The 27,570-nt window shown below is 42.6% G+C and overlaps 1 protein-coding gene across 1 annotated transcript; it reads left to right on the top strand.

Annotated features, from left to right (window-relative positions):
• The first annotated feature begins 9,413 nt into the window (after positions 1–9,413).
• LOC145404002 (uncharacterized) lies at positions 9,414–11,793 on the top strand. The gene is made up of 3 exons (XM_080275606.1): positions 9,414–9,797; positions 10,184–11,128; positions 11,641–11,793. The coding sequence occupies exons 1-3, from the start codon at positions 9,414–9,416 to the stop codon at positions 11,791–11,793; spliced, it is 1,482 nt and encodes a 493-aa protein (XP_080131732.1).
• Positions 11,794–27,570: the final 15,777 nt, after the last annotated feature.

The raw sequence follows: 27,570 nt of genomic DNA, 5'->3' as shown, positions 1-27,570 counted from the left end.
GCTCGTCCACAAGTCTAATATATATATAACATCTCTACGAGTAACTACAAAGTCTTTTATGACATTTGGTAGCAGCGAACGTATACGAACCTCGTCTACGAATCAACAGTGAATTCCTACAAAATATCAAGATTGAAAAAAAAAAAAAATACCTCTCACAACCAACAACTCAACCAGCTCCTGACAGTATTCTCTCCAACCAGCCCCTCCGTCTCCCCGATCATCACGCTGATGTAGAGGTGAAGAGGTCACAGGACGCCTTGCAAGTAGTTTAACAAAGTACTGATACAAACAATCTTGAAATTTCTATGACGAGCCAACGAACTACAATCATCTACAATCAACTACAAGTAACAACTCTGCGAGTCGTCTGTATAATCTTCTACACGCACCTACAAGTAGCGGCAGTCTTCATCCCACAACGAGTAAATCACAAGAGAAAAGGACCGAGAAAACATCGACAAACAAAAACAAACAAACAAACAAACAAACGAAGAGTGAGACACGACTCAACTCACAACCACCAGACCTCACCCTCCTCTCTCTGCTACATCCACCCAACCCCCACCGCTTACGCAGGAGTGAAGAGGTCAAGACGACGAAGCAAATACCAAGTCCATATTCACAACTCATCTTACTCTCTCGTCTTCACTCAAGTTACTCATCGCTACTCATTCACTCACCACAGTTACCAGTGTGGGAAGTCGACGTCATCATGCGTGCTTGCTGAAAAGACGCCACGTCAGTCAACACACCACCTGCACCACCACTCACACCATTCCCACCACGGTAAAAATTAGTGAGTTACATAGTTACTTCATTTATACAATACACAGTGATAGACAATAAGCTTCTGCACAAACATATAAAACGTGCTGTATGGTTACAGCTTAAATACACATACTACAGTTATCTGCATAACTCAAACACTAAATAATCACCTACAATAAATATTCTACACTGTATATATTCATTCATTTATTATAACATTTATTTACTGCCAACGAGTGTTACCATTTATACCTACATAAAATACGTGTTTCATACATACAGCTATACATTATTATATCTACAAAGTGATAAAGAAAATATACCATCACAGTTACTCAGTGAGCGATTAAAAGAACTGTATTAAACAATTATTAAGTAATGCTACCTAGTGGAAACATATAACTTAAGTTACAAGGTAACTAGAGAAAAAAAAAAAATGGCCAACACAAATGACGTTAGCAAGAAAGAACATCTTCAACACAATCGTGAAGACAATGATTTCCACACAGTGCTGACACATATATTGCCCATGATAGGTACAAGTGAACAACAAGTCAGTGTATATAGTTAATACTGTATATAGTGTATATATATATATTTTTTTTATATAAAATAACAAAATATGGGCTATATAATATCATTTTCAGTAATACCTGTGCAATATAAACTAAACTTTAAAAAAGTATCCCAAGGAAATAAGCCAGCAATTATGCAACCATGAACAACATAGAAAAAGCGTACACAAGCGAAGAAAAACAAACTATAGAAAATCAATACATACAAAAAAAAAAAAAAGAAAAAAAGTAAGAAAGAAAAAGAGAAATAAAGTAAGATCACATAACAAACAAGTGAAAATAAGTGTAAGTGTTACTACAAATGCCAAACTACCACATAAACTACAAACAAAAAAGCAAACGGTTGTCTCCACAAGCTAGTGGCATGGCACATCATATCATCGACCGCAGTATATGTCAGGACTGCAATTATTACAATTATGTAACTACAAACGATACGTAACAATTATGTAACTCCATATTATAATTATGTAACGACAAACGATTGCATTATGTTACACTTGCTACAATTATGTAACTACAAACGATATGTAACAATTATGTAACGACAAATATTGTACTAGCATTGTAACAATTCATAATATGTTACAATTATGTATTACCACAATGCTAGTACAATATTATAAGTCATACAGCTATAGCACAATTCTGTATTACCAGTATCATCATACAAGTTAGGTGAAATATTAGACATTACTAAAGTGATAACTCAATATGTAATGTATAACCTAGCAGTATTACCATTGCACAATTATATGCGTATGTCTGTTGTACATACACATCTCACAAAATGTATACAACTTGTTTAAAATGTAATATTACTGAATAATTACTATTTACTATAAATATTATAAGTATACAATATTATAATCAATATTATGTACTAATAGATTAGCATGTGTCAATGATAATTGCTGTCGGAGGTCCTTCAGCTGTGTGGACCGAGCATATGTTATGAGTCCATATTATAATTACAAATCATAATAGATAGATAGATAGATAGACAGCTCTATGCGAGCCTGGGAATGGGAAATGATCTTGCAAGTTACACTGAGGAAAAGCTGACGACAGATTACGAAGTAGCCAGTCAGTTAGTGAACAAAGCCTTGTTGACCATACACACACATACACACATACTCACACACAGGCTTCTAGAACTTTCCAGTCACAGGGAACACACGTGATACGACTCCTGTTTCACCAGAATTTAGGAAAGAGAGCTCAGAAGGAAGCTAGCCATAGAACAGACAGGTCGTAAGGAGAAGGGCTTAGCAACTTGAGAGAGAGACAGAGAGAGCGAGACAGGGAGATAGCTCCCGGGACTATACTTTATACTTCGCTCTGTGTGAGAGACTTGTTAATATTTCCAAGACAAATAAAAATAGTTCCATACTATTCTTTAAAATTCCTTGTCATTGAATGACAAATGGGAAAGAAGATTATCTACTTACAAAGCTACTCAAGTATAACAACCGCTCGTCCACAAGTCTAATATATATATATATATATATATATATATATATATATATATATATATATATATATATATATATATATATATATATATATATATATATATATATATATAACTTCTCTACAAGTAACTACAAAGTCTTTTATGGCAACACATCAACTCACAGTTGATGTGTTGTGTAAACTTGTGTTGGAAGTCAGTTGACCTTGTGATCTCACTCCGGCTGGTTAGCTCCTGTGAGGGCAATGTTTATCTCCAGCCCCTTGTGTTGACCGTCAGTGGACATTCCTGACTTCCTGGATCGTATGCTGGCGTTACAGACCCCGATACAATTCAGAGAAGTGGGATTGGGCTGGGAATGGGCTTGGGGGGTGGCTTTTAATTTCTTTTCTTACCAGGTGTTTACTTTATTTATTTATTTTGCACAGCGAAGGAATATAATTGTATTATTCGTTATAGTTGTTGTTCTGCTTTACTAGTTATGGTTTGTCATGTGAAGTAACCGGCATTTTAGTAATTGTCATAATTTTGTGGTATTGTAAATAAAGGGTGAAGGCTGTGTACTCTTTTTAGGATTATTTTGTTATAGTTTCATTCAATATAATCTAATTTGACTTTATTGGTTTAAATCCTCTAGCTAGAAGTTAAGTGATTAACCCCTGAAACAGAATTGCTACACCAATAATATCTTGAACATTAGTGCTGTTCGATCAATTTGTGTTGATGGACCAAGTTTTCTTGGACGAAGGCCATATATATTTCTGTCTGTACAATGGATTTCCACTTGGTTCGTAACACAATGGCGACCTCGCCAGAATGCATATGAACTTGTGCTGGCAACTGAAAGAGAAAATATTGTTGGAGCATACCGGTTAATTCTATGACTATCTTTGCTGGTTGAGCTTTTTGGGCGTTATTTATTTTGGCTAGTAATTTAAGAAACGACTTAATATTGCAGAGGCTACTTTTGCGTTATTTTCTTTAACGTGTGTTGGTTTATCTATATCCCTTGGCATACTAACTTAAAACGGCATTCCTCTTATTGTATGATGTTGGTTTGTGTTAGTATTGTCATTTGGTATGGATACCAGAAGCAAGGATAAGTGATTTGATGGTTATGACGGTTATACAAGGATTATGTAACACCCCTCACAGTTTTGAAATACGAACTTCTCTTAATAATTAACCTCATGGTACATGTTCTGGCAGAAACACAAGTTCGTTTTTCTCAGTCATATAGGGGACTCTGTACCTTTTGTCTTCCTATCGACTCGGAGACAAGGTGTAACGCCTTGCTCTAGGGTAGGGTGGGGTATAAAGCCCCCCTTAAGGCAAAAGGCCTGCTGCATTTAAGCTATTTGAGCTATTCATCTGACACCGGTTTTGCTAGAAACCTTAGTTAATGGACTACCAGTGCTGAGATTTTTATTCATCTATTACTATTTTGTAGGGGTGAAATTGTGTATTACAATGGAAAAAAGAAAAGGGCCTTTTACCCCAGGCCAGGGGTAAAAGGCCCAGGGGGTGGGCTTTTTACCCTATACTAGGAATTATATTAGGTATCAATAAAACAATACTTTATATACTGAATTTCTATATCTATTTTGTTGTGAGACGTAGAAGATAATATTTAGTGCCCAAACAATTAGAAAATCATTCATTTTGAAATAAAATTAAAGCTCTTAGTTTCTTCTAAACAGTATGAAAGCAAAAGCCTTCTCTATGTGAAAGAAAATGATTTTGTATGAGCCTTGGAGAAACATTCTTTGTAGATTCCGAACTGATCCTTACTCTCTACAAATATTTTTCAAATACTGAGCCTACTTAATAACAAATAAATGGCCTTCTCTTAAAATATTTTTCAATTACTTACTGATACCAAATAAATGAGCAAACTGAATTGTAGTTTTCGTTTTATAAAAACCATATAATTAAGGAAAATTTTATTTCTAAATCTCTGCTAGGACTTTATATAATCAACATAACTTAACATTATCAATCTTCGTCAGATTCACAGTTGTGACAAACATATCAATCAAAGCCAGGTGTGCAGTCTTCATGTGACCACTTCTTGCATGAATTACACCGCACCCACTTTTCAGAGGGTCTGCTGCTACCATAAGGTGCTCCACATACTAAGCAAGGCCATTCTTCATCAGAAGAAGAAACTGGGCTTGGAATTTTCTTCCTTTTCTTTGGTGCTTTTCCTTTAGCTGAGGTTTTAGAAGTTGCATTCTTATCAAGCAGTTGTTTTTTGTAAGGTGATGATGTTATGACCTCAGAATTCTGTATTTTCCTTTTCCTAGCTCGCTTCTCACTTGGTTTGGGGGGGCTACAAAGACTTGTAAGTAACCTCCTGGCTTCACCGTCTTTGGACGTTCCAGCTTGAGGCTCTTGTGTGTTGGAATCGCAGGGATCATTAAGTGATACATCACCAATGTTACTGCTAGTAGGAATGTCTTCCACATCTTGATTCTCATTTGGAGGATCATTGTTGTTATTCTTGTCTTTGCTAGCAGCAGTGGGTGGTGGTTCTTCTGTTAACTGTGCTGCTACGAAGTCCTCATCTGTAAACACATCATCATTAAATGGCCAGATGCCTGTTGCTCTGAAACCATTAATGGCCTTGTCAATAGTGGCTGTCTTCATGTATGCAGTGCCAAATATTTCTGCCACATTAAATTGGGAAATGCGCTTGCCAGCATTTGCAAGCATCCAGTTGTCTGCTGCTCTGTTGTAGGCAGCCTTTAATGACTTGAAATATGATACATCAAGAGGCTGCATCTTGTGAGTACAGTGAGGCGGCAGAGTTATCAAACCTATGCCATTTTCTCTTGCAAAGTCAATGGCAGCTAGAGTTTTGTGACTGTGGTGCCCATCTAGAATTATAATGTGCCTGCCATCTTGAGTTGGTTTTGCATGGGTAACAAAATGTTGCAGCCATTGTAAGAAACAATCATCATCAGACCATCCATTAGCAGTGCATCTTGAAATAGATCCAGGTGGGCAACCAGTCATTAAAAGTGGTGTCATCCTTTTACGGGCAAATACAAACATTGGGGGAATATATGCTCCAGCTGCATTAACTGCACAAAGAACGGATGTTGTCTGTCCACGTTCAGCACTAGTTATACGTCCAATTGATTTTGCTCCTTTTGTTGCCACAATGTTACATGGATTCTGCACATTCTTTATACCTGTCTCATCCATATTCCACACCTGTCTTGGACTGTAGTTACCCTTCGATAATTCATCACGATAAACTTTGAAGAATTGGTGAACCTGAGGACGATTAAATCCTACTGCTCGTGCCATACTAGTAGCCTCTGCTTTCCTGATTGATAGTGTTGGATTTCTTTGGAGAAATCCTGCTAGCCAATCTTTTCCTGCCATCTTTGAAGTCTTACAAAATCGATGGTCGATCTTCATTTTTTCAGCAAAATCAAAAGCAAGCCGCCGTACATCAATAGGTGTGAGGCCAAACAGAGCCTTTTCCATTGCAAGGATATGAGAAACTAACATAGCCTCAAGATTTTCATCAAAGTCTGGTCTGAAACGACCTAGCAGTGCTGCCCCAGGATTCTTGACTTTCCCATCCCGATGTCGTCTAAGAGGTTTGCAAGGGTAAAAAGCCCCCTAGTGGGCTTCTTGACCCACAACACAGTAGGCCTTTTACCCCAAACGCCATATTGGTGTAAACGAAACACCACAACTAAACAGCACTATATTCAATTGTAAATTGCACTGCAAAGCAATCTTACGTTCCTAACCTCTCTATCTATACCCACAATGTTAATATTGCATGCAAAGCATATGCACAAGATATCACAAACATATCCCTATACTTACATGAAATGTGGTTAAAGGAGAAAAACACGTGCTGCTTCCTTCCCCGGTCATCTGCTACTGATTTGTTAGTGTAGGGAAATGCCACCAGATGGTGTTGATCCCTTGATCAGCTGACTAGGATGAATAAGTAGATAATAGAGGAGGAACAAGGGGGGGGGCCTTTTACCTCACATGGGCCTTTTACCCCACTCTACCCTACTGTCTTCCCCTTAATTCTCATCCGGACCTTCCCGTAACAGAATTAAAGCTTCGAAGACTCGTGAATTCTTGTCTACCTTTGCATAATAAATGCAGTCTAGGAAACCGAACAATCACCATTCTAATTCCTCTTCGGTAATCATAGCCATAAGTTGGATTCATTTCTTGGGATTGTTCCTATGAATTATCATGGTTTAGTTCAGTTTGAGCAAAATTACTGGAGGGTTTTGCTTAAACTCTCTGCCTTGCAATAGCAACGTGGTTGTGTTGGTCATGTACACAAGTCGTACATCAAACTGAACCAGATTAATTCACTACTCTACATCAAATGCATTTCCGCTTTAGCTAGTCACTCTTGGGTAATAAGTATTCCATCACAGTATAATGATTCCCTGATCTTTTGTTCCTACTCTGGGTAGTTAAACGGCAACCTCTTTAACATTTGTAATAATGGCTTTCCAAGTAAAAGGCTTGTGAAAATCCGGATATAAATAAACTATGTGGTCATAACATTAGGAAAGAGGATTGGCGCTATATGGCCACTCATTTTGGAGTGGAAGTAGGCTTTGATGTTACTAAAGAAGTCATGAAAATTTCAGTCCTTTAATATCTAGTGCAAAACAAATTACTTGGGCCTGAAGCAATAGAACTCCTCACTCCAATGGGTCTAGCTTCAGTTAGCAAACGCCAACAAGACCCTCCACTTACTCTAGAACCTTGGTCACCAGAGAGAATTTCCTTTGAGAGGGAGAAACTAAAACTAGAGAAAGAGAAATTGAAGTTTGCAAGGGAAAAGTTTACCGCACTCCTTTCAACCCCTCCAAAAATATGTCATTAGTACCTAGCTTCACTGAGGATGACCCTGATGGGTATTTTAGAACATTTGAGAAAACTGCTACGCATTTTGACTGGCCACAAACAGAATGGACTTGGCTTATTCAAGGAAAACTGACTGGAAAAGCTGCAATTGTGTTTGCAAATCTGGACAATGCAGATGATTACAAATTTGTCGTCATCAATTTTGGCAGCTTATGCTATCTCAGTTAAAGGATGTAAAAAATTTCGTAATTATTTAAAATCTATGCAGTCAACATTTGTAGAGTTTGCATATGAGAAGATTAGACTGTTTAATAAATGGTTAGAATCAACTACTGTCAACACTTTTGAAGACTTGAAGAATTTAATTTTGCTAGAAGAATTCAAAAGGAGGTTGCCATTTAACATCATGGTAAACGTGCAGGAAAAGAATGAAACTGATGTAATGAAAGCTGCTCAGTTGGCCGATTCCTATGCTATTCTCCACGACACATGGGCTTCAGGAGAAACAGAAACCAGCTGACTCTAAGTCCTCCTCTAGGAATAGTGTTGCGTCATGGGATGGTAAACATTCTGTTACAAAGTCTGATTGGTGTAGCTATTGCAAACAATCGAGTCAAGATAGAAAAATGTCCTCATCCAAACTGTAGAAAAGCAAAACCTAACCAGTCTCGAGGAAATACTACCGAACCCTCTAAACCTTAAACGGTTGCTAGTGTGTCTAATTCCCATACTTCTGGAGATCCTTTCTTAGGTTTTAAGTCCAGGGGAACAGTTTCTCTACAGCCAGGTAGTAAAAGAATTCCCATCACCATTCTCCGGGATACTGGAGCTTCTCAATCCATCCTCTGTAAAAAGAGCCTTCCTGGTGTCGAGAAAGGATTCACTGGCGAGAGGGTGATCTTGCGAGACTTTTCTTCTTTCCCTAACCTACCTATGGCGGAAGTTGTGTTGGACTGTGATTTGGTGAAGGGGAAAGTTAGGTGGCAGTGGAGACTGGTGATTTGCCTGTTGAAGGAGTAAAGCTCATTCGTGGAAACGACTTGGCAGGAACTAAAGTAATACCAAATCCCATGGTAGTAACTTGCCCCTTAACTGAAAGTCCTACTGCACAACTGGATGCTAAACCGCATATTTTTCCTGCTTGTGTAATCACACGATCTGAGAGCAAGGTACCCAAACCACAACCTAATACTCTAAAGATCCCCTCTGACCAGTTACATGCAAACTTAATCTCTCGTGAGAATTTGATTGCAGCTCAAGAACATGATACCTCCTTAGCTAGGTGCAGAAACTTAGCTGCTGAAAGTAAGGAGTCTTGCAAGATACCTGGGTTTTATTATATGAACGGTGTCCTGATGAGGATTTACAGACCTCCAGAGTTGAAGGGGTTGGACACCTGGTCTGAGGTACAGTACATCAAGTTGTGATTCCAGAATCGGTGAGAATGTCCTTCTTAGAGCTCGCTCATGATGGATTATCTGGTCACTTGGGAATCCGTAAGACCTACAAAAAGCTTCTCTATCACTATTATTGGTCAGGGTTAAAGCAGGATGTTACAAACTTCGTCAAGTCTTGTCACACCTGCCAAACAGTTGGCAAACCAAATCAAAGCATCCCTCCAACTCCCCTGAAACCCATACCAGTATTGTCTGAACCTTTTGAAAATTATTGATATTGTAGGCCCCTTACCATCTACAAAGAATGGCAACAAATATCTTCTGACAGTCATGTGTTCATCCACTCGCTACCCTGAGGCCTACCTGCTTAAAAACATCAGTGCTAAGAACATCAGTAGATGTCTTCTAAATCTGTTTACGTCTGTGGGATTTCCCAAAGTGATCCAACATGATCAGGGGACTAATTTCACCAGTGATCTTTTCAAACAAGTCTTTAAAGAATTACAAATTAAACAACAAATAGCCTCTGCATATCATCCCATGTCTCAAGGCTGCCTTGAACGTTTCCATCAGACTTTCAAGGGAATGTTAAAGAAATATTGTGCGGAGACACAGGCTGATTGGGATGAAAATATCAATCTCCTACTGTTTGCACTTAGAGAAGTACCAGACGAGTCTCTTGGGTACTCCCCATTTGAACTATATGGTCGTCAAGTGAGGGGTCCCTTAAAAATCCTAAAGGATGAATGGTTTAAGGAGAAATCCCAGTCCAACCTGTCTGTAGTCCAATATATTAACAAATTAAAGGAAAAAATGTCCCAAGTTAGACAGGTAGCTAGAAATAATCTCCTCAAGTCCCAAAAGAACATGAAGTTGAGGTATGACAAAACCACTAAATTGCGTAAATTTTCTCCTGGTGACAAAGTATTAATGTTCCTCCCTATACCTGGCCATCCTCTGAAAAATAAATATTCTGGTCCCTACCTGGTAAGTCACAAAATTTCTGATCACAACTATGTAGTTTGTACACCTGACAGACGTAGGGATATTCAACTAGTACATGTCTACTTACTTAAGCCCTACTGTATGTTGATCGGAAGGTAGAGGAGGATTTAACGAGTGGTCTCCCAGTTTGTAATGTATCTGCGAATACAGAATCTGTTGATACATCCAAGGTCAACCCTTCTGCCCTTTATACAGATGTATCTGAGGACCAAGAATCGGAAGTTGCTGAAATTACTTCTCTTAAAGTAAACCCTAAGAACAGTGAGATTCTGGCTAATCTTGATGACAGCGGTTCATATCTAGGTGAGAAGCAAAAGTCTGACATTGCAACCCTACTGTGGGATTATCCAGAGGTAACTTCTGATCTTCTTGATTCATATAATGTAAATTTGCATGATGTCGAGATTGAAGCAGGTGTACCGCCAATCAGACAACCAGCCTACAGAGTTAGCCCTCTAAAGCGTGAAGCCATGAAGAAAGAGGTAGATTTTCTATTGGAACATAACCTGGCAGAACCCAGTTGCTCACCTTGGGCTTCACCCTGCTTCTTAGTCCCTAAACCTGACGGTAGTTTCAGATTTTGCACTGATTATAGGAAGGTGAATTGGGTCACCAAGCCAGACTCCTATCCACTTCCTTTGATGGAAGAACTAACAGATGATGTGGGTCACTCAAAATATATCACCACTATTGACCTGCAAAAAGGATACTATCAGATTGGATTAACGGAAAGGGTTAAAGAGATATCTGCCTTCATAACACCGTTTGGGTTATTCCAAAACAAAGTCATGCCTTTTGGCATGATTAATGCCCCTGCGACATTCCAAAGGGCCTTTAACCACACCATTCATGGGCTTAAGGGTACAAAAGCATATCTAGATGATCTGGTGATAATTTCAGAGAGTTGGGAGGAACATCTTGAGAGACTGCAAGCCCTGTTGACCCGTTTAAGAGCTGTGGGCTTCACCATCAACCTATCAAACTCCACATTTGGGAGTGCTACAGTGACCTACCTGGGCCATGTTGTTGGGAGAGGACAAGTCAGACCTAAACTCGCAAACGTGGAAGCTATCTTTTCACTTCCCACTCCTACAACTAGGAAAGCTCTGATAAGGTTTTTGGGTATGGAGGGATTCTACAGGAGATTCTGCAGTAACTTTTCAATCATAACCTCCCCTCTTACTGATCTCATAAGTCCCAAGTCCCTTTTGTCTGGACAACTGAATGTGATGAGGCATTTAAAAGCCTAAAACACTTGCTTTCATCGCATTCTGTTCTGAAAACTCCTAATCATACGAACCCATTTATACTACAAATAGATGCAAGTGGTTGTGGTGTTGGTGCAGTGTTGCTACAAAAAGATGAATATGGCTATATGCTACAAGTCTCTTACTTTTCAGCCAAATTAAAGAAACACCAGAGACACTATTCAACAACTGAGGAGGAGGCACTGGCTTTAGTATTGGCTCTAAAAAGGTTTGAATGCTACCTCTGCCTTCATCCACATGTAATAACAGTATACACTGGTCATAACCCATTCGTACTCCTACAGCACATGCAAGATAAGAACCAGCGTATCTTGAGGTGGGCTCTACAAGTTCAAGAGTACAATTTGACAATACGCCACATCAAGGGGATGGACAACGTGGTTGCGGATGTCCTTTCCCGAGACATTACTGACGACTCCCTTCCATCAGCTCCCTAGTCCTACTTCATCAGGCCTACGGAGGACTTCGAGGGGGAGGTAATGTTACGAACCAGAGCTGATGGCCTGGAGTTTTGGAGCCTTGAAACTCTCCTGACCACCTAGCAAACCCTTGACTTCCCGTGGTTGGAACAGTCAATCCACCTAGCTTCTCTCAAGCTACTTTACAGAACGCCATCTCTAGATCTGATGGGTTCCCAGACTGGAACAGTCAACCCACCTAGCTACTCTCAAACTACCTTACAGTACGCCATCTATCGATCTGTTGAGTTCCCAGTGGTGTTCGTGGAGTTGGGTGTCTGACACATCAACTCATAGTTGATGTGTTGTGTGAACTTGTGTTGGAAGTCAGTTGACCTTGTGATCTCACTCCGGCTGGTTAGTTCCTGTGAGGGCAATGTTTATCTCCAGCCCCTTGTGTTGACTGTCAGTGGACATTCCTGACTTCCTGGATCGTATGCTGGCGTTACAGAACCCGATACAATTCAGATAAGTGGGACTGGGCTGGGAATGGGCTTGGGGGGTGGCTTTTAATTTCTTTTCTTACCACATGTTTACTTTATTTATTTTGCACAGAGAAGGAATTTAATTGTATTATTCGTTATAGTTTTTGTTCTGCTTTACTAGTAATGGTTTGTCATGTGAAGTAACCGGCATTTTAGTAATTGTCATAATTTTGTGGTATTGTAAATAAATGGTGAAGGCTGTGTGCTCTTTTTAGGATTGTTTTGTTATAGTTTCATTAAATCTAATCTAATTTGACTTTATTGGTTTAAATCCTCTAGCTCCCCACTGTAGGGGGTCACCTTGACGTGGTGGTGGGGTTTGAAGCATGGTTGGCAGTGCCATCTACCCTTGTAGGGTTTGGCATTTGTCGGCCTTGTGGACCAAGCACCCCCTACATCACTGGTAGAGGAGGCCTACTGGTTATGTCAGTCCCTGCCCATTTGCCATCTAGGGTGGGACTGTTGCCTCTCCACGTGTTTGCCGTGTGTGGCTTCCCGTATTGCTGGGAGATGGGAGTCCTGGAGGTTGAGCGCTGCTGCATTTTGCGCTCTGCAGCTAGCAATACACCTCTTTGGTCCCTTATTCTGGCTAGACGGGTGGCCTGGTTGGGCCCGACCAGGTCAGTCGGCTGGTCACTGGCTAGCCATCCAGGCTAGTCACCTAGTGGCTTTAGGGTCAAGCGGGCACTGGGGGACCTGGTGGCTCCTATCGTCCTGGAGTCACCCTTGTCAGAGTCCCTTGGTGGTTACCTGCGTATACTTTCCCACTACCTCTGGGGTCGTCAGTGGTGCTTTCCCTGGCATATGGCCTCCCCTTGTTGGGCTCCATGATGGGTGGAGGGAATGAAGGTGGTTATTTTCGAATATGGCTTCGTATAAAATTTCTGCAGCTGACGACCCTGGTTCCGTCCCTGACCATCCTTTACAGTCTTCCTCCTGTGTGCCACCTGTACCTCTGGCTGGTGAGGCCTATAATACCACCCTGGAACCATACCTGCCTGGTTCCAGTGGTTTGTGGTCGGTGGTCACTACAAAGAAGAGCCGGCAACAGACAGCAACATATTGTGGACATGTCCGTGAGGTCCTGCCGGGTGTCTTTGAGAGGGTTGATTTCCCAAAGTACTACATCATTCGTACTTTGGATGGTCAGCCTTTTGGGAATTTGGAAATTTTTACTGTTCATCGGCACATTATGTCAATCTGTGGGAGAGAGCCGAAGATTTCACCTCAGAGGGATGGTAGCCTCCTAGTGGAGGTTACATCCCCTGAACAGGGTTCCTGGCTGGCTGCCCAGTATAAGGACCCGGATGCGCTGTTTACTTGTGTTCCTCATGCTTTTTTCAATCATAGTCGAGGTGTTGTTTTCTCCAAAGACTTACTTCGTTACAGTGAAGAGAAGCTGCTTGAAGAAGACTTACTTCGTTACAGTGAAGAGAAGCTGCTTGAAGAACTCCAGGTCCACAGGGTTGTTAAAGTGGAGAGGTTTCAGAAGAAGGTTGATGTTGTTATTACCCCAACTCCATCCTTGTTGCTGACGTTCGACTGTACTGTTCTGCCTTCATCCATCAAGGTGACTTGGTTGTTCCTTAGGGTCAAACCCTTTGTACCAGATCCACGACACTGCTACCACCGTCAGATGTACGGGCATGTTGGGCGAGTCTGTCGTCGTTTGCAACAGGGCCTCCCAGTGGTGTGTGTCAGTTGTGGAGGATCCACTCATGCAGGACAGGACTCTCCTGGACTTGTTTGTTGTTTGCACTGTGGCGAGGCACATCCTGTTTTATCTACAGACTGTGCCCGGGTTTGCATGGAGAAGGAGATCCTCCTCATCCGTAATCGTGATAAAATAAGCTTTTCTGAGGCCAGGAGTAGAGCTATGTCATCTGTTTTCCGTAACGGAGTGTCTTATGCATCAGTTTTGTCCGGTCATAGCCGTCCTCATCGTCCTGTCCAGCAGCAGACTCGAATTCCTCCTGTTGTGTCAGCTCCTATGCCTTCTTCTGTTGATTCTATGCCAGTGCAACAATCTCCCGCACTTGAGACGGTTGCCGCTACAGTTCAAGACTCGACCTCTACATCTATGGTATCCCCTGTTAGTCATGGTGCACATTCTTCATTCGCTAAACGTCATCGTGGTTCCTCAGAGTCTTTGAGTCTTGAAAATCCTCCAAGCAAGGTGTCGGTTGTGGAGTCCACATCCTCTGTAGTTAGTCCATCTGTGCAACAGCCCTCGGACCCTGCTTCTGGGTCTTCGGGGGCTTGTGGGGTGTCAGGTCAGTCTGGCACGTCTTCCTCTGGGGTATCGGATGTTCCTCCTCCGGTTACCTCTGAGGATCCTGTCCTGCCCCCTCCACGTTTGGAGGCCAGGACCCCAATCCCTCCTGCTCGACCTTTTGGTTCACTGGGGGCCCCGGGCAGGGTTCAGAGTAGCACTTACTCTCCTGCTGGGCAGCGACGGGTGTCTGTGATGTCTCCCAACACTTCGCAGACCCCAGGCCCTCGTTCTAGCCATGCTGTTGCCCGTGACAAGCCCCTTCATGGGCGTATCCGCATTCCCAAGAAGATTGTCTCGCAGGGTCGCTCAGTGGTTTCCACTAAGTGACCCTTTCTTTTGTGTATATAGTTCCTCCATTTTGATATTTTTAGTATTTCTTTATTGTTTTCTGTTTGTCCCTCTCCCCTGCCCCTTTTTATTTCAATAGTTTTAATGGCTAATATTATTCAATGGAACTGCCGTGGTTTACGAGCCAACTGGGAGGAACTCCGTTGGCTTCTGGCTGAGTATTCACCTGTGTGTGTTTGCCTACAAGAGACAATGGTTGGTGATGCTGCGCCTCCCAGTCCACCTGGTTACCAGGTTTTTTATTCAGATCCTCTTCTTGGACAGGGTCATGGTGGGGGTGTGGCTATTCTAGTATGCAATGACATACCTTTCACTGCTGTGAATCTTAACACTCCACTGCAGGCTGTTGCTCTCCAGATTTTCCTTCCCCGTCGTTATACTGTGTGCTCTTTATACCTCCATCCTAGTGCCACTATTGAGAGGGTTGATCTTGAAAATCTTATTCGTGCACTTCCCTCACCCTATTTCTTGCTCTCTGACATGAACAGTCATCATCCCTTGTGGGGTGCCTCCACAGCTGATGCTAGAGGTATTATGTTAGCCTCCATTGTGGAGGATGTGGATCTGTACATTTTAAATTATGGTGAAGTTACTTACTTCCATAGTCAAACGGATATTTTTACTGCTATTGATTTGTCTCTGTGCTCTGCAGGGGTAGCCCTGAATTTTACATGGGCTGTATTACCGGACATACATGGCAGTGACCAATTCCCTATTTTATTAAGATCGACACAGAGTGAGCCTAGGCGTCGTCTTCCCCGCTGGCGCTTGGATAGGGCAGTCTGGCCGGTTTTTGAGGAGCTGTGTTCACCGAGCCGATGTGTGGAGGATTTTGTCAGCACTGATGCTGCTGTTGAGTATTTCACAGACTTACTTCACTCGGCAGCATTGCAGAGTATTCTGAAAACAGCTGGTCACTTTCCTTGCCATCCAGTTCCCTGGTGGACCGATGAGTGTGCTTCTGCTGTTCGGGCTAAACGTGCTGCTTTCTCCCGACTTCGTCGTCACCGAGGTGACCCTGGTTACCTTGCGGCATATAGGAGGGTCCGAGCTCATGCCCGGCGGGTTACGAAGGAGGCTAGGAGGAAGTCTTGGGCGTCATTTGTTTCTTCAATTTCTTCACAGACTCCTCTCACGAAAGTGTGGAAACGGGTGAGGAAGATTTCAGGGAAATTTCCCGTTCCCTCTCCTCCTGTTTTATCTCGTGCAGGTGTGGTGGTGGCTCATTCTTCGTCTGTTGCCGAGATATTTGCAGCTCATTTTGCTAATGTCTCTAGGAAGGACACTTCATCCCCGTCGGCACGCCGCCGACGGTACCTGGAATCTTTGGGCATTAGTTTTCCATCTATTGGGGAGGAGTCGTATAATGTTGCTTTTTCTGCTTCTGAACTTCAGACGGCATTGTCGCAGTGTCGCGACTCGTCTCCAGGCTTGGATGATGTCCCATATGCCTTCTTACACCACTTGCTTGATGCAGCCCTTCATTTTCTGTTGTCACTGTATAACAGAATTTGGTGCACTGGTGGGTTTCCAGCCTCATGGGGTGTTGCTGTGGTTCTCCCCATCCCTAAGCCGGGTAAGGATCACTTGCAGGCCACTATTTATCGCCCTATCTCGCTGACATCTTGCCTTTGTAAGGTCCTCGAAAACGTGGTGAATAGTCGGCTCATGTGGTACTTAGAGAAGGGTGGTTACTTGTCTCCAGTCCAGTGGGGGTTTCGGAAGATGCGGTCGACCACAGATGCTCTCCTTTCTTTAGAATCTTCCATCTGCCAGGCTTTTGCAACTAACCAGCATCATATCACAGTGTTCTTTGATTTGGAGAAGGCGTACGACACTTCCTGGCGTCATGGTATATTACAATCTCTCTATGAGTTTGCTCTCCGTGGGCGACTCCCCACTTTTATCCGGGAGTTTTTATCTAATCGTTTTAATCGGGTCCGAGTCGGGAGTGAGCTGTCTACTGCACGTCCCCTTGAGGATGGTGTGCCACAAGGGAGCATACTAAGTGTTACCCTTTTCGCAGCATTATTTCTGTGCTCCCTGATGGTGTTCGTGGCTCTCTCTATGTTGACGATTTATCAATCTCTGTCACTGCCTCACGGATGTCAATGGCAGAAAGGAGGATGCAGATGGCTCTCAACCGTGTCTCTAGATGGGCTGATGACCGAGGTTTTCGATTTTTCTTCAAGAAGACCGTTGCCATGCATTTTTGCCGCATTCGTGGAGTCCACCCTGACCCAAACCTTTTTTTAGACGGGCGTCGTATTTCATGTTTAAAGGAAACCCGGTTTTTAGGGCTGATTTTTGACAGCCGGTTGACTTGGGTCCCTCACTTGAGGTACGTAAAAGCTGAGTGTCTCAGACCATTGGGTCTCTTGAAAGTTTTAGCGCACACATACTGGGGAGCTGATCGCAAGACCCTCCTCCTCTTGCATCAGTCTCTAATTTTATCCAAACTTCGTTATGGATGTGAAGTTTATTCCTCTGCCTCAGAAGCCCGGCTTCGTATTTTAGATTCCATACATCATGCTGGTGTTCGTCTCGCCACTGAGGCATTCCGATCTTCCCCGATTTCGAGTTTGTTGGCTGATGCTGGTGTCCTTCCTCTAGACTTGCTCTGCTCTTCCCTTTTGGTGCGATATTGGTATCGCTTATCTCGTCTCCCAGACTCGTGCCCTTTGTCAAGGTCTCTCAAGATTCTTGGTCACCTATTTTTGCCACTCGGCCATGCTTTCCAAAGCCCTTTGGTTTCAAGGTGCAGTCAGTTATGTCTAGCTTCTCTGTTCCTTCTGTGCCTATCACTCCCCACCGTGTCCCGAGGGTGGGCTACTGGCTTCTCCCCAGGGTGACATTTGGTTTTGTCCATTTTAGAGTGGCTTAGTTTTAGGGCGTCGTAGACGTCGTGTAGATTTCTGTTGGGTTCCAGCTCATATAGGAGTGGCAGGGAATGAACGAGCTGATCAGCTGGCCAAGGCGGCAGCGGCTCGTCCCCCTCTTGCACAGTCCCCTCTGTATCGTCTGCCTGCTGCAGATATGCGCTCCTTTATTGCCTTCAGGGTTTGGTGCTGTTGGCAGGAGCATTGGGATGCTGTAGGTGCCAATAAGTTGCACTTGATTTGCCAGAAGATGGGTTCATTCAGTTACCAGGGCTTCCCTCGTCAATGGGAGACTGCTTTGTGCCGCCTCCGCATTGGCCACACCCGTTTCTCTCACAGTTTTTTAATGGAGAAGGCTCCTCCTCCATTCTGTGATGACTGTCTGGTTCCCTCGACTGTTCGGCACCTGTTGGTGGAATGCCCTAGTCTTGAGGATTTGCGGCGTCGGTTCCTCTCTGACCACCAAACGGATGGTGGTGTGTATCATCTTTCCTCCGTGCTTGGGGAGGATGCCTGTGTCTTGGGAGGGGCAACCCTCTCGTTTGTGAAGGAGGCAGGATTTCTTAAGGATATTTAGAATTTCTCCTTTTTGATTGTGTGCTTTATCCTCTGTTTTTTGTTTTTACTTTTTACTTCTTTGTTATACGGCGGCATATGGCCCTGGCAGTTGCGCCGCCATGAGTATTATAAAAAAAAAAAATAAAGTAAACTCTAAGAACAGTGAGATTCTGGCTAATCTTGATGACAGCGGTTCATATCTAGGTGAGAAGCAAAGGTCTGACATTGCAAACCTACTGTGGGATTATCCAGAGGTAACTTCTGATATTCGTGGTTCATATAATGTAAATTTGCATGATGTCGAGATTCAAGCAGGTGTACCGCCAATCAGACAACCAGCCTACAGAGTTAGCCCTCTAAAGCGTGAAGCCATGAAGAAAGAGGTAGATTTTCTATTGGAACCTAACTTGGCAGAACCCAGTTGCTCACCTTGGGCTTCACCCTGCTTCTTAGTCCCTAAACCTGACGGTAGTTTCAGATTTTGCACTGATTATAGGAAGGTGAATGGGGTCACCAAGCCAGACTCCTATCCACTTCCTTTGATGGAAGAACTAATAGATGATGTGGGTCAGTCAAAATATATCGCCACTATTGACCTGCAAAAAGGCTACTATCAGATTGGATTAACGGAAAGGGCTAAAGAGACATCTGCCTTCATAACACCGTTTGGGTTATTCCGATACAAAGTCATGCTTTTGGCATGATTAATGCCCCTGCGACATTCCAAAGGGCCTTTAACCACACCATTCATGGGTTTAAGGGTACAAAAGCATATCTAGATGATCTGGTGATAATTTCAGAGAGTTGGGAGGAACATCTTGAGAGACTGCTAGCCCTGTTGTCCCGTCTAAGAGCTGTGGGCTTCTCCATCAACCTATCAAAGTTCACATTTGGGAGTGCTACAGTGACCTACCTGGGCCATGTTGTTGGGAGAGGTCAAGTCAGACCTAAACTCGCAAACGTGGAAGCTATCTTTTCACTTCCCACTCCTACAACTAGGAAAGCTCTATTAAGGTTTTTGGGTATGGAGGGATTCTACAGGAGATTCTGCCGTAACTTTTCAATCATAGCCTCCCCTCTTACTGATCTAATAAGTCCCAAAGTCCCTTTTGTCTGGACAACTGAATGTGACGAAGCATTTAAAAGCCTAAAACACCTGCTTTCATCCCATCCAGTTCTGAAAACTCCTAATCATACGAGCCCATTTACACTACAAATAGATGCAAGTGGTTGTGGTGTGGGTGCAGCGTTGCTACAAAAAGATGAATATGGCTATATGCTACCAGTTTCTTACTTTTCAGCCAGATTAAAGAAACACCAGAGATACTATTCAACAATTGATGAGGAGGCACTGGCTTTAGTATTGGCTCTAAAAAGGTTTGAATGCTACCTCTACCTTCATCCACATGTAATAACAGTATACATTGATCATAACCCACTCGTACTCCTACAGCGCATGCAAGATAAGAACCAGCGTATCTTGAGGTGGGCTCTACAAGTTCAAGAGTACAATTTGACAATGCGCCACATCAAAGGGGTGGACAACGTAGTTGCGGATGTCCTTTCCCGAGACATTACTGACGACTCCCTTCCACCAGCTCCCTAGTCCTACTTCATCAGGCCTATGAAGGACTTCGAGGGGTAGGTAATGTTACGAACCAGAGCTGATGGCCTGGAGTTTTGGAGCCTTGAAACTCTCCTGACCACCTAGCAAACCCTTGACTTCCCGTGATTGGAACAGTCAACCCACCTAGCTTCTCTCAAGCTACTTTACAGAACGCCATCTCTCGATCTGATGGGTTCCCAGACTGGAACAGTCAACCCACCTAGCTACTCTCAAGCTACCTTACAGAACGCCATCTATCGATCTGTTGAGTTCCCAGTGGTGTTCGTGGAGATGGTTGTCTGACACATCAACTCATAGTTGTGTTGTGTGAACTGGTGTTGGAAGTCAGTTGACCTTGTGATCTCACTCCGGCTGGTTAGCTCCTGTGAGGGCAATGTTTATCTCCAGCCCCTTGTGTTGACCGTCAGTGGACATTCCTGACTTCCTGGATCGTATGCTGGCGTTACAGAACCCGATACAATTCAGGTAAGTGGGATTGGGCTGGGAATGGGCTTGGGGGGTGGCTTTTAATTTCTTTTCTTACCAGGTGTTTACTTTATTTATTTTGCACAGAAGGAATATAATTGTATTATTCGTTATAGTTTTTGTTCTGCTTTACTAGTTATGGTTTGTCATGTGAAGTAACCGGCATTTTAGTAATTTTCATAATTTTGTGGTATTGTAAATAAAGGGTGAAGGCTGTGTACTCTTTTTAGGATTATTTTGTTATAGTTTCATTAAATCTAATCTAATTTGACTTTATTGGTTTAAATCCTCTAGCTAGAAGTTAAGTGATTAACCCCTGAAACAGAATTGCTACACCAATAATATCTTGAACATTAGTGCTGTTCGATCAATTCGTGTTGATGGACCAAGTTTTCTGGGACGAAGGCCATATATATTTCTGTCTGTACAATGGATTTCCACTTGGTCCGTAACACAATGGCGACCTCGCCAGAATGCATATGAAGTTGTGCTGGCAACTGTACTTCATTTAACCAATCCCTAGAGAAAATATTGTTGGGGCATACCGGTTAATTCTATGACTGTCTTTGCTGGTTGAGCTTTTTGGGCGTTGTTTATTTTGGCTAGTAATTTAAGAAACGACTTAATATTGCAGAGGCTACTTTTGCGTTGTTTTCTTTAACGTGTGTTGGTTTATCTATATCCCTTGGCATACTAGCTTAAAACGGCATTCCTCTTATTGTATGATATTGGTTTGTGTTAGTATTATCATTTGATATGGATACAATTATCATTTGATATGGATACAAGAAGCAAGGATAAGTGATTTGATGGTTATGACAGTTATACAGGGATTATGTAACACCCCTCACAGTTTTGAAATACGAACTTCTCTTAATAATTAACCTCATGGTACATGTTCTGGCAGAAACACAAGTTCGTTCTTCTCAGTCATATAGGGGACTCTGTAGGTTTTGTCTTCCTATCGACTCGGAGACAAGGTGTAACGCCTTGCTCTACTCTCTTCCCCTTAATTCTCATCCGGATCTTCCCGTAACAGAATTAAAGCTTCGAAGACTCGTGAATTCTTGTCTACCTTTGCATAATAAATGCAGTCTAGGAAACCGAACAATCACCATTCTAATCCCTCTTCGGTAATCATAGCCATAAGTTGGATTAATTTCTTGGGATTGTTCCTATGAATTATCATGGTTTAGTTCAGTTTGAGCAAAATTACTGGAGGGTTTTGCTTAAACTCTCTGCCTTGCAATAGCAACGTGGTTGTATTGTTCATGTACACAAGTCGTACATCAAACTGAACCAGATTAATTCACTACTCGACATCAAATGCATTGCCGTTTTAGCTAGTCACTCTTGGGTAATAAGTATTCCATCACAGTATACTGATTGCCTGATCTTTTCTTCCTACTCTGGGTAGTTAAATGGCAACCTCTTTAACATTTGTAATAATGGCTTTCCAAGTAAAAGACTTGTGAAAATCCTGATATATATGAACTATGTGGTCATAACATTTGGAAAGAGGATTGGCGCTATATGGCCACTCATTTTGGAGTGGAAGTAGGCTTTGATGTTACTAAAGAAGTAATAAAAAATTCAGTCCTGGAATATCTAGTGCAAAACATATTACTTGGGCCTGAAGCAATAGAACTCCTCACTCCAATGGGTCTAGCTTCAGTTAGCAAACGCCAACAAGACCCTCCACTTACCCTAGAACCTTGGTCACCAGAGAGAATTTCCTTTGAGAGGGAGAAACTAAAACTAGAGGAAGAGAAATTGAAGTTTGCAAGGAAAAAGTTTACCGCACTCCTTTCAACCCCTCCAAAAATATGTCATTAGTACCTAGCTTCACTGAGGATGACCGTGATGGGTATTTTAGAACATTTGAGAAAACTGCTACGCATTTTGACTGGCCACAAACAGAATGGACTTGGCTTATTCAAGGAAAACTGACTGGAAGAGCTGCAATTGTGTTTGCAAATCTGGACAATGCAGATGATTACAAATTTGTCATCAATTTTGGCAGCTTATGCTATCTCGGTTGAAGGATGTAAAAAATTTCGTAATTATTTAAAACCTATACAGTCAACATTTGTAGAGTTTGCATATGAGACGATTAGACTGTTTAATAAATGGTTAGAATCAACTATTGTCAACACTTTTGAAGACTTGAAGAATTTAATTGTGCTAGAAGAATTTAAAAGGAGGTTGCCATTTAACATCATGGTACACGGAGGAAAAGAATGAAACTGATGTAATGAAAGCTGCTCAGTTGGCCGATTCCTATGCTATTCTCCACGACACATGGGCTTCAGGAGAAACAGATACCAGCTGACTCTAAGTCCTCCTCTAGGAATAGTGTTGCGTCATGGGATGGTAAACATTCTGTTACAAAGTCTGATTGGTGTAGCTATTGCAAACAATCGAGTCAGCATAGAAAAATGTCCTCATCCAAACTGTAGAAAAGCAAAACCTAACCAGTCTCGAGGAAATACTACCGAACCCTCTAAACCTAAAACGGTTGCTAGTGTGTCTAATTCCCATACTTCTGGAGATCCTTTCTTAGGTTTTAAGTCCAGGGGAACAGTTTCTCTACAGCCAGGTAGTAAAAGAATTCCCATCACCGTTCTCCGGGATACTGGAGCTTCTCAATCCATCCTCTGTAAAAAGAGCCTTCCTGGTGTCGAGAAAGGATTCACTGGAGAGAGGGTGATCTTGCGAGACTTTTCTGCTTTCCCTAACCTACCTATGGCGGAAGTTGTGTTGGACTGTGATTTGGTGAAGGGGAAAGTTAGGGTGGCAGTGGAGACTGGTGATTTGCCTGTTGAAGGAGTAAATCTCATTCTTGGAAACAACTTGGCAGGAACTAAAATAATATCAAATCCCATGGTAGTAACTTGCCCCTTAACTGACAGTCCTACTGCACAACTGGATGCTAAACCGCATATTTTTCCTGCTTGTGTAATCACACGATCTCGGAGCAAGGTACCCAAACCACAACCTAATACTCTAAAGATCCCGTCTGACCAGTTACATGCAAACTTAATCTCTCGTGAGAATTTGATTGCAGCTCAAGAACATACCTCCTTAGCTAGGTGCAGAAACTTAGCTGCTGAAAGTAAGGAGTCTTGCAAGATACCTGGGTTTTATTATATGAACGGTGTCCTGATGAGGATTTACAGACCTCCACAGTTGAAGGGGTTGGACACCTGGTCTGAGGTACAGTCGCCAAACGTTCCACCTGGGCCACCTAACCGCGAGAGGTGGGTAACGGGTGCTAGCAACAGTGTATATGTTTGTTCGTGTGTACATGCCCGACGAAAGTTCGGATCATCAACTCTCCTCGTCCGTAGTGAACCTCCGGCAGAGTACAGAGTTCATCCCATAGATGGCTGGGTACGGAGTTGGCTGGGGAGAAAAATGTCTCGGGAGTAAGGCGGCTCCCCCATCGGCTCAGCCAGTTGCATGAAACTGGTCGCACGGAAAATTGTTGCGTGCCACAGGTGGCGCTGACCAAGGGCAAATAAATATGACTATATTAATTTTATAATAAGGTAATATATAATAATATTATGATATAAATATATACTATTATATATAATACAATAATATTTATCACACTATACTTACTTGGCCTTGGTCCGTGCAACCTGTGGCACGCAACAATTCCATGCAACCTGTTTCCTGCAACTGGTCAAGCCGGTGGGAGAGCTGCTTAAGGGGGCAGCTTGGCATAGTGAAGGCCAGGGCAGGCGCCGGACTGGGGGGGGGGGGTACGTTGTTCATACCGTCAGTGATAATCATTGCCGAACTAGTTTTTGAGATCCATTAGCATTCTACTAAATATTTGTATTCTTAACAATACTAAACATTTTATTTTCTATGTTGTTTTTACATTGTTACCATAACACTATATACTGTAATAACCTATCTCCGTCTCACTCTCTCCTTATATAAGTAATTCCATTTCATAGGATTGTCACTTGATACCATCATCAGTATAGGTTGAAGAGGAATGCATTTACCTAACATCTACGTCCAGTTACAAGTAAGATTACCTGCCATATTCTCATCATGATAAACATTAGGATGATGTTCAGACACTGTTAACGGTTGCTTATTTCCTCGTTGGTAGTACTTCAGGTTTCTGTGTGTTCTGTGGAGCACCACGAAGAGGTAGGAGGTTAAAATACTGTCACTTCAACAGGCATAGTTTATGCATACTGCTGTCGATGTGGCTATTATATTAGCTATGTTAATGACTTACCGTATCATATTTCATATGACTAGGGTCATAACAGCACACCTTTATAGTCCATTCATCTAACGAATGACTGAATTACACATTACAAGGAATATTGATTGTGAGCGGTGCCGCTTATGTGTGAGGTCACACATTTACACCCTCATCGATTATTCACCGAACAACATTATCTCACATTACAGCAAGATGAAGACATCACCTCTCCATCACAGTATGCAAAAGCTTCCAGTCATTTTAAGCACAACTGCTATTGATTCATGAATTATTGGGACATTTATATCACCATTGCCTGTGATATTACTTAAGTGACTGGTAAATGCAACATAAAGAACATGAAATTATCATTACAAGATGAAACTGATTTTTTTTTTTTTTTTTTAAATCGCACGAACCTAGGCGCTTTAGCTCCCGTCGACTCGTGACTATCTGACTCGAGGCAGTATTCTGCCTCGGCTCAACGAACGAGTTTCAACCTCCGACATCTACAGTTCCTATCTCGCCCACTTAGTGTAAATTAATATCCGCCCAGTGAGTTGACCTAACTTATGTGATCATGTCTCGGATCAAGAATGGTATTTCAATAGGTTTAATCAAGACCGACCCAGGACTGGCGAAATGTAAAACGAACAGTTAGACACCGGTATCTACTATTCTACCGTAAGAGCCGATCACACTACGGTTCTTCCCCCCAGTATTCGGTACAATTTTTAGCCATGAGTTTAACATGTAATAATGAAAATGAATGCGTTTATAAATATGCAATATGTATAAAGATCCGGTCTTTTAGATTATTCTACTTATTGTTTTCAATATTCGCATTATCCAATACTTTCAAGAAGTTCCTTTGAAATTCTATTGGCTAAAAATTGTTGACCGAATATTGGGATGAACTCTGCCGGAGGTTCACTACGGACGAAGAGAGCTGAAGATCCGAACTTCCGTCGAGCATGTACACACGAACAAACATATACACCGATGCCAGCACCCGTTACCCACCTCTCGCGGCTAGGTGGCCCAGGTGGAACGTTTGGCGACTGTACATCAAGTTGTGATTCCAGAATCGGTGAGAATGTCCTTATTAGAGCTCGCTCATGATGGATTATCTGGTCACTTGGGAATCCGTAAGACCAACAAAAAGCTTCTCTCTCACTATTATTGGTCAGGGTTAAAGCAGGATGTTACAAACTTCAAGTCTTGTCACACCTGCCAAACAGTTGGCAAACCAAATCAAAGCATCCCTCCAGCTCCCCTGAAATCCATACCAGTATTGTCTGAACATTTTGAAAAAAATTGTCATTGATATTGTAGGCCCCTGACCACCCACAAAGAAGGGCAATAAATATCTTCTGACAGTCATGTGTTCATCCACTCGCTACTTGTCTCCAGTCCAGTGTGGGTTTCGGAAGATGCGGTCGACCACAGATGCTCTTCTTTCTTTAGAATCTTCCATCTGCCAGGCTTTTGCAACTAACCAGCATCATATCACAGTGTTCTTTGATTTGGAGAAGGCGTACGACACTTCCTGGCGTCATGGTATATTGCAATCTCTTTATGAGTTTGGTCTCCGTGGGCAACTCCCCACTTTTATCAGGGAGTTTTTATCTAATCGTTTTATTCGGGTCCGAGTCGGGAGTGAGCTGTCTACAGCACGTCCCTTTGAGGATGGTGTGCCACAAGGGAGCATACTAAGTGTTACCCTTTTCGCAGTGGCAATTAACAGCGTTATTTCTGTGCTCCCTGATGGTGTTCGTGGCTCTCTCTATGTTGACGATTTATCAATCTCTGTCACTGCCTCACGGATGTCAATGGCAGAAAGGAGGATGCAGATGGCTCTCAACCGTGTCTCTAGATGGGCTGATGAACGAGGTTTTCGATTTTCCTTCAAGAAGACCGTTGCCATGCATTTTTGCCGCGTTCGTGGAGTCCACCGTGACCCAAACCTTTTTTTTAGATGGGCGTCGTATTTCGTGTTTAAAGGAAACCCGGTTTTTATGGCTGATTTTTGACAGCCGGTTGACTTGGGTCCCTCACTTGAGGTACGTAAAAGCTGAGTGTCTCAGAGCATTGGGTCTCTTGAAAGTTTTAGCGCACACATACTGGGGAGCTGATCGCAAGACCCTCCTCCTCTTGCATCAGTCTCTGATTTTATCCAAACTTCATTATGGATGTGAAGTTTATTCCTCTGCCTCAGAAGCCCGGCTTCGTATTTTAGATTCCATATATCATGCTGGTGTTAGTCTCGCCACTGGGGCATTCCGATCTTCCCCGATTTCGAGTTTGTTGGCTGATGCTGGTGTCCTTCCTGTAGACTTGCTCTACTCTTCACTTTTGATGCGATGTTGGTATCGCTTATCTCGTCTCCCAGACTCTGTGCCCTTTGTCAAGGTATCTCAAGATTCTTGGTCACCTATTTTTGCCACTCGGCCATGCTTTCCAAAGCCCTTTGGTTTCAGGGTGCAGTCGATTATGTCTAGCTTCTCTGTTCCTTCTGTGCCGATCACTCCCCACCGTGTCCCGAGGGTGGGCTACTGGCTTCTCCCCAGGGTGACATTTTGTAGTTTCTTCTCATCCAGTAAGGCCTCCCTTCCTTCTCAGGTTTTATTTTCTCTGTTTTTAGAGCATGCCTCTTCTCATGTGGACCCCATACCAGTTTATACTGATGGATCTAAGTCTGATGCGGGTGTGGGCTTTGGTGTGGTGTTTCCCACCTTCTGTCGAGGTGGGAGCCTCCCTGTGACTGCTTCTGTTTTTACGGCTGAGCTGACTGCTATTTTATTTGCCCTTCAGATTCTCTTCACTCTCCCCCACACTGCTTTTACTGTTTTTAGTGACTCACGAAGTGCTCTTTCTGCAATGGA

This window comes from Coenobita brevimanus, chromosome 62 (genome assembly GCF_032717465.1).
Source record: "Coenobita brevimanus isolate Jiangsu-jjx chromosome 62, ASM3271746v2, whole genome shotgun sequence".
NCBI lineage: Eukaryota > Metazoa > Arthropoda > Malacostraca > Decapoda > Coenobitidae > Coenobita > Coenobita brevimanus.
This window is presented reverse-complemented; position numbering and strand designations above follow the sequence as displayed.

What these genes read in the sequence shown, in the direction of transcription:
- LOC145404002 (XM_080275606.1), top strand. Translation starts at nt 9,414, where the DNA reads ATGTGTTCATCCACTCGCTACCCTGAGGCCTACCTGCTTAAAAACATC. An exon ending in TTGAACTATATGGTCGTCAA is followed by an intron (nt 9,798 to 10,183) that starts GTGAGGGGTCCC and finishes GTTGATCGGAAG; the next exon opens with GTAGAGGAGGATTTAACGAG. An exon ending in ATGTTGTTGGGAGAGGACAA is followed by an intron (nt 11,129 to 11,640) that starts GTCAGACCTAAA and finishes GTACTCCTACAG; the next exon opens with CACATGCAAGATAAGAACCA.